The following is an 8,518-nucleotide window of genomic DNA, read 5'->3' as shown; positions in this document are numbered from 1 at the left end:
GCATAAGGCGGCGAGCCACAGAACGTGTCCAGTTTCTGATTGGCACCTAAAAGATGGTAAGAATGGTAATTTTAAAATTCGATTTCAAGTAATTATCAAACGTTGCATTTATTAAATTTATTAACAAAAATCAAATAATTTCAAAATCTCATACGAAAAAAAAACAATTTACTCAAGAAACTAGAAGTCAATGTAGTAAAACTGAATTCAAAATATATTATTTGCAATGCAGAATAACAATATGGGCATCGAATAATAGAAAAAACTCTTTAGAATTCCAAATACATTATTATTTTTCTTGGTGTACAAGAACCAATAGCTATTGAAACTGATCAGTTAGAAGAACGAAATTCGAGGTTTATCTATTAGACCGTAACATATATTATTATTTTTTTTTTTTTCAAAAACAGCTATTGGAAATTTTCATAGCTATTGAAGGATAAAATTTAAAAAGGACATTTACAATACCTATTGGTTCATATGCACTTCGTACCTCGTGTTCGTAAATGACCGGCTACTTGCAACCGAATACATCTGTAAATCATTCTATCATCATAAACTAACGACAAACCATTTTGCCTTTAGTTGGTGAAGTTGAACGAATAAATAACCGATGCGTTCAGATATGTACAAGTAACCGGTCATTTAAGTAGAAGAGTAGTGAAGTGACTTGTTATTCGATGTTGCACTGAGTTTTTTAAATTATTTTTTTAATAAATCATACATATTTGAAATTTCAAAGCCTTTAAAAACCCCTAACGTCGCACAGTGGCTCGACTATATGGAGGCAGGTAGAAAAAAGTCATGGTGAGAGTTGATAAAAAAACCGGTTGGACTTACGAGAGGGAAAAGTAAACGTCATAAATACCGAATTTCACCTTATCTACTCACTTCCCTTCTTCACGAACGATACATTTCCGAAAAAATACGAGAATCGGCGTGATACCGTCTAATCAGTTTAGTTGCCTTTGGCGATTAACCCATTAAAGCAAGTGTTTCTTTTTCAACTGTAATCAATTATTTAAGTGTCGGGGTATATTCAGGTGAAGGTGTTTATCATTTATTTGGTACTTTCCTATTTTCTTATTAAAAAATTTACTTTAAATGGTAGATGCTAAAGATTATTAGTAAAAAAAAAGTGACCGGTCCGTCAGGTCTTGAAATTAGACCAAACTACACAATTCTATGTAGCCTTCGAATATATAATTGGTCTTTTCGCGCGACTTTGCAAATATATTTAGTTTTCAATTTTCTTAATTTTTGATTTCAGCTTCTTTTTGTGTAATTTCGCGAAAAGAATTTTTTGAACAATGAAAAAATCTCACCAAACATTGGGAAAAAGCGAGTAATTGTTTCCTGAGAATGGAAAGCAGGAAACAAAAATTCCATCACATTTCATGGCTGGGCCCACATTTTTTGTGGGTTTTGGACGTTATAGTGATCCAATCTTCCCCATATTTGATATTTAGGTTTCTCTAATAAAAGAAAGACTACAAACTAAATTTCATCGAAATCGGATGAAATTTAATGTTTCCGCCCACAAGAGTAGAGGGCGTGGCAATTATTCCATCTTTACCAAATTTTATAATTCTCTATTTCTAAGTAAAACTAGAGCATACATATGTCAAGCTTCAGTGAAATCGGTCCAGGTTTACTATTATTTCCACCTGCCTCCATATAGTCGAAACACTGTGCGTCATAGAGAAAAACTAAAAATGGAATTTTACTATATTTGACTCCTAGTTTCGTGAAAATATTAATTTAAAAAAAAAAACCTTAATTTCCCCCGCTTAACAAAGAAACAAGTTCCTTGATTCTGTTCTATTACCGGACCGCTGCTTCCAGCGCATCCTTCCCACATGCATTATAAGTTTCTGTTTTAAACCACTACCAGTACTAGGTCGTAACTCAGCTTACAGTAATTCATAAAGCTATGTAAAAAATAACAAAAGCATCTTGGACTTCTTACACTAAATGATGATGAGTTATTTTAATCTACTCATTCATTAGCTATAAACGTACATACCTACTTTTAAAGTTGCAAAATACTCAAGAGGCGTCTATTTACAGAAAGATATAAATACATACAGTGTTGCCAGTCACCATATAGTAAGTATTTCATGTGTATGCATTTAAAATTTTCAGCATGTGAATGTCCATTTGGAAAGGATATTTATAGAACTAAACGTACTCATACATACATACATAACACATCTGTTAAATCGGTGTTAAAAATTGCAATGTGGATTCAAAAGTAAACTTTGCTAGTTGATGAATGACAAGTGACAATTAGAGCGTGATATAGGGATAGAAATGATTCTCTATGCCCGCATCCACATTAGTGAGTATTTATAGGCATACACTTACGTGTATGTAAGTATGTGTGCATATAAATATGTACGTTGGCATACCTACGACATTTGAAAGACTTTTATCAGCTTGGCGGGCGGGTCAGGAGCGAATTATTCCTTTTTAACTGATAGACGTCATTGTTTCTAATATTAAGTATATATGTAGATATGTATCCACAATATGTATGTTAAGGAATGTATGCATGGATCGGCCTAATTGTAGGCTCCTTTTATAATCTAAGAATAAACAACCCTCGTTTGGTTATAGTAAATTTGGCAGCTGTCACGTTAGTTGAATTTAATTAGAAATATCCAATTACGAAAATCTGACAATTTTTTGCGAGGTGATCAATTCTTATTGGATACTGCTAATCATACGAAACGAAAATCTTCAATTGCGGAACACTTTGCTGGCCAACGGCTTTTCAGAATTAAAGCTATTGCAGTATTCATATATTTATGTAGGTATGGAGAAGGACCGTACCAGAAGTGGACGTACGTATGGGGACATGCAACTCTGACTATGAACAGCACAAAAAAAAAGCAACAGACATTCACGAAGCATCACATAATCTTCCGAAATTATAATTTAAGTGTATTAACCTTTGAATTTTTAAATAATCAAAGTTACACTTTTTGTAAAAAAAAAAAAATATTTCACATGTTTTGAATTTTTGTATAAAGCGACTTCATGCATAATTCTTGCCTTAGGAGACCTACAGACCTAAGTATGTATGTATGTATGCTTCTAAAATTTAGTTTAACCAAATGTATCCCACCAGAACGAGTCCTTCCACTGGGTTAAAATGTTATACAAAAATTTTGAGTAGGAAATCTTACTTGTGCATAATAAGTGTGTATGTATGTCTCTACCTTACATGAAGTTAAAATGTGTTGAAAAAGTTTCGGATCTGACCATGACTTCATAAACGCGCTTAATCTCACTGGGCAGAAATTAAGCACAGATGTAGTATAAAGCATTTTCGCTTTATTTTCTAATATAATAAACAATTTTCTAGTTGTAGATTTTAATCAAAAAACTCTGAAATTCCCACCCACGGTGTAAAGTAAATGCTTCATCCTCCGCTGATACTTTTGTTAACAATTTTACTAAATCTTGCTGCATTCCAGACAAAATACTCGCTTAATTGCTGCTCTTTTAGAATTTTCAAATATTTTAGAAATCTCAACCCTTAACAGCGCTCTTATTTGTGCCCCAGCATCCTTCATTATACAATGTTATATAAAACATTCACACACATACCTACCGCCATACCATTGTAACTCACCATTGATAAGTTGTGTGCTAAAGCCAAAATCGGCCAACTTCAAGCGATCCTCTGACAGCAGTAGCACATTTTCAGCCTTAATATCGCGATGTACAAAGCCCAAGCTATGCTATAATTTATCATCAAAGGGGAGAGAGAGGGCGAGAGCACAAAAAAAGTGTAGTTACTGCATATGTACATATGTACATAGATATTTAGTAGGTACATGCATGCATTTATTTATGTACTTATATATGGTTAAAGTGTACGAAGAATAAAAACGGCAGCAAGCGAGCCAATAAGTACAGTGTCAGAATACACAAATGGCAATTTAATGGACAACTGGTCGCCAACACTGACACTTTGCCAAGCATGCGGATTGTCCTTCTGTACGTCGCCGCCGGCTGGTCGCTCGATGGTTGTTGTTCGCTTTCAACAAGCGCTGTGCCTGACTGGCTGCCTAGTTGCTTACTTGCTTGCCCGCACATAAAGTACAGTGTATAATTGTCAACTGCTTACCATGTGTTTTACGGCTAACAACAGCTGCTTGTACAAAGGCGCAGCGTGTATCTCCCGCAGCGGACCACCCTGGGTGATGTGATTGTAGAGTTCGCCTCCGCGTATCCACTCTGTGACCAGATACACACGTCCCAGCGTTTCCACCACTTCGAAGAGTCTGCTCCGACGCGTAAAAGGGGTAAACAAGTGAAGGAAATAAAAATGAAAATTGAACAACAAGAAAATAAAAGCTGTGGTCGAGAGTAAAGTGATACGGCCATGTTGGCAAAAAAAAAAGAAGAAACAGAAAAGTGGCAGAGTCGTAGTGGAGCCTACATACATACATACATACATGCTGGCTGCCACTTTGCTGCTGCTTTGGTATCTTTTTTATTTTATCTTTTTTGTGATGCTGTGTGGCTTTGAAATTTTAAAAAAATACAAGTACACGAGTAGTATGTATGTATGTACATATGAAAGTGGGTATATACCAGGCGATCCAACGCTATGAATTCGAACATTTTTAAATCGATCGCACAAAAATAAAGTATTACTTAAAATCCATTAAGAAAACCATAAATTATTTATTATACGTAAGTTATTTATTATGCGTAAGTAAGTTATACATAAGTAAAAAACTATAATTTTCAAAGACTCAAAGTGAGAGACATTTCTAGAGGAGGTGAGTTTTGTCCGACTTCAAAAAGTTTACTGATTGGTGAAATGGTTTTCAAGATACACGTAATTTGAGCGGTGCGGGGCCAATTTCCAAAAATTTTATGATTGCTTAAGGTCGATTGTAGAAGTATGTATAAATCTATACATATGAACATATAATAAAATTGTAAAAGGCTGATGTCTGTACATTATAGATACTAAAGAAAAATTAGTATGGGGGTCTTTATTAAAGTAACAGAATCCCAATCAATAATTTTTAGAATTTTTGTCTGCCTGTCTGTATGTTTGTAAGCGCATCACGCGAAAACTAATGCATGAAATTGAAAGCAGTTTCCACCAATGTATTGCTAGAGGTCTAAAAAAAAAATAAAATAAAATATACAAAGAAAAAGAAAAAAATAGAGAGTTGCCACCTGTTTGAAAATTGAAAATAATTTGATAAGGTAAAATACATATTGCAATATGGGAATCAAACTGAAGAGGTTTAGGAAAGTTTACTGGCGGAAATATGTTTGAGGAGGGTTGCCACCTCTTTGAATTAAATCAATTAAATTGATAAAGAAAATGAAATACATTAGAGTCACGGAAAAGTTAATCGCTCGGCTAAGTCAAGCGAATTTCAGTGTTTACGTACCGCTCTAAACTTTTGGGTTTACTTTTTCTGAGCTTATATGTACCAACCATTTTTTTGGCAACAAAAACAAGCCCGAACTCAATTTGTTTACGGGTATTCGCCGAGTTTATTTTTGTCGTAAGAGTTTGAATTTATGAGCTGTGTACTGTTTGTGTGTTTTGAAAAAATGTCAATAAAGAGCAAAAATTCATCGAAAATCAGATTAAATCTACATCAAAAAGCTGAGATTGAAAAAAAATGATCGAGGTATTTACGGAAATCGATTGGCGGATTATGGTTCACCTAAAGCAGGCATCTCAAAAATAGAGAAACACGTCCTGAAAATGAGCAACTATGAAGAAGCAAACAAGAAACCTCTGCATCCAAGTTTATTTTTCGTAATGAAGAAAACTAAGTCAAAACTAAGTTTTGAATAAATAAATATTTTAAAATTCTTTAACCGCACTACGCAAAAGATATGAAAATCCTTTAGATACAAATAACTTTATTAAGTAGGAAGATTATCTACCGATCTCGTATGGTTTCGGCTTTTTATTTTTTAGTCTGTCATTGTGCCAATAAAAACGGGGAAATTTGAAGGCATTCGCGCAAAGTTGTATCCAGACAATAGTCTTTATATCTTCTTTACCTGTAATGCGTATATACATATATAAAAATTGGAACAATTACATAAATAAATGCTGAAATTGCAAAATGAAAAAGAAATTTAAAATATTACTTTGCTGATAATTAGGGAGGAGCACATAGTTTTATCAACGCCTAATGCGTTTTCCAATATTAGAACTACTATTTGCCATTATTGTTAAATATCTCCATTTTGTGCTAAAGGAATTATAGTCATAAAAAGTACGAAAGATATCTAAAGTCAGACGTACAATTTTTTTTTATAAAATTTAAATGATAGTAAAATAAATTTAAATGTGAGCACCGGTTCTCGAGATTTGCCCATGTGCGCATACATTTTAATGGGATACAGGGTGATACAAAGTACAAGATTCTTATTGATTTTATGATTTCTCACTAAAATTTGTGAATGTCATTTGTAAACTGATTAGTTTTAAACAAAATTTTTTTAATATTAACTTATCTTTTATTATGCAAATTTCATTACTCTTTAAGACTAAAGTATGATGGAAAATTCCCGTATATTGCCTGCTATTTTACCAGAACGCAGCTGCATTCGATATTGGCCTTCAAATCTTGGTAAATATTATTTTTAAAAATTTTATTTGCTTTTAAAAATATATTTGCACTTTACTCTCATGTATGTATGTATGCATGTGTATACATACATACTTATGTGCACACGCCCACATATGTATGTATATAATTTCGCATACAAATATTTTACCTAGTTTTTCACTCTGTATGCCAGGATATTAAACTCCCTCGCTCCCCTTACCTTAAAATATTGGGATGATGCACACATTCGAGTGTTGCAATTTCACTGGACAGCATACGCAGAGCTTTCGCATCCAAGCCTCCACGGTCAACTACTTTGATAGCCACTTTGTCTGTAAAAGAGGAATGGTAATGAAAGTGAATGACTACATACAGTACAAGCGAGTGAAGAGTATTGTAAACAAAGTCAAAAGTTAGTAAAAAAGTAAAACGGCCAAAGCGGATTTTTTCTGAGTGCCGAAGAACAATTGATTGCTGTGTCTTTTTTGCAGTGCTACTACGAGTACGAGTTTGTACGCATTGATTTGTACTTATTTATTGTAAGTTGTGCACACTAATACTTTGAAAGGCATTTCAGCTAGTTGCTCTTTTGTTGTGAACAGGGAAAATTTTCATTGAATTGATAGAAGCTACTGCAAATGCTTTTATCTATCGCACCGAAGTTTGATTTAATGTTTGACTTAAACCATACATTTAACTCTATGATACAGACTAAAAAACAAAAAAATTATTCCATTGTAATGTATAACACTTAAAATCTCTAGTTGAAGGGGCCTTAATTATTAGCAATCTGATTTGGTGTTGTGTTGGCAATCCTGTGGGGCTTGATTTGCAAAATACGTTATTTTGTTGAAATAACTAGATGAGTTAAAAATATTTCGTAAACGATATAAGTTTGGGTGATTAAAGCAAACCTTTTGTTTATTTGGCTAATTATACTGGAAAATTTCGAGAATATAATTTCTATGGTGGCCTATTCTGAACTTTAGTTATGTCAAATAAGTTGTGTTTCGGGGTACGGAGGGGATGTGGAATAGCCGCAATCGAGAACCAGGGAGGTTCAAGTTTTTTCTTGCTCATTTAAAAATCATTTCGGGCCTCAAGCTAACCGTACACAAACATTAGTATCCGAATATAGTAGTAAAATTTCAATATGAGTTTTCTAAATCGCAACACATAATTTTTTTTTTTTTAATTGGGTTCAAGTTTCCATATTTTGCGGTAAAATATAATTTAAACAAATATCAGTCAACTACATTTTTCTTAGCAAATGCCTCTTATACAAGCGTTTTTATTATAGTTTGAAAAAATGGAAGTTAGGGGAAAAAAATTTCCATCAAAAATGTTAAACAAGAAATTCGGAGAGTCAATTTGTCGTGAACGTCGTTTGGTATGTGGCTAACATGGCTGTTTCAAGGTGTTACAAAAAATGTTGAACCTTCTCAGCCCCGCAAATCAAGTTTTATAGGATATGATCAATCTTGAGATCAGAATAAATTTGTATTCTATTTTCTCAGATAAAGCCCACGTTGTTAAAGAAGGCATTTGGAGTTATACATACATACATATGTATATGTATAAGGCCTTTTTTAATTTGTAGACTAGAGTGTAGATATTACCATATATTTGATTTAATCTTCGATTATAACTTCGCAATAGTAAAAGTACTTACCTCGGGTTAACTGGTGAACAGCTAATTTGACTTTGGAAAAATTGCCACGCCCAATGTCGCCGCAAAATCTGTAAAGACCAATGCGTCGGCCGATAGTTACCTGGAAAATTTGAAAAAAAATTTAATAAAGCGAAAAAATTTAATATCCGTTTTTTTCAAAATCAAAAGGAAATCTATCCAAATATGTATATGTTTTCGTCTGCGCGAATAATTAAATTATCTTAAAAATGCCTTT

General features: G+C 33.4%; 1 protein-coding gene across 1 annotated transcript; it reads right to left on the bottom strand.

The window, feature by feature from the left end:
* Positions 1–3,619: 3,619 nt before the first annotated feature.
* Positions 3,620–8,383, bottom strand: LOC108380787 (serine/threonine-protein kinase NIM1-like; the record flags this gene model as incomplete). The annotated part of the gene is made up of 4 exons (XM_017637186.1): positions 3,620–3,749; positions 4,139–4,295; positions 6,832–6,943; positions 8,284–8,383. Coding segments are annotated over 4 exons (499 nt in total), but the record flags the coding sequence as incomplete, so codon positions are not given.
* Between the last annotated feature and the right edge of the window lie 135 nt (positions 8,384–8,518).

Source organism: Rhagoletis zephyria, unplaced genomic scaffold (assembly GCF_001687245.7).
Source record: "Rhagoletis zephyria isolate East Lansing unplaced genomic scaffold, Rhagoletis_zephyria_1.1 Rzeph_scaffold_20356, whole genome shotgun sequence".
Classification (NCBI taxonomy): domain Eukaryota; kingdom Metazoa; phylum Arthropoda; class Insecta; order Diptera; family Tephritidae; genus Rhagoletis; species Rhagoletis zephyria.
The sequence above is the reverse complement of the archived record's forward strand: the minus strand, read 5'-3'. Positions and strand labels throughout refer to the sequence as shown.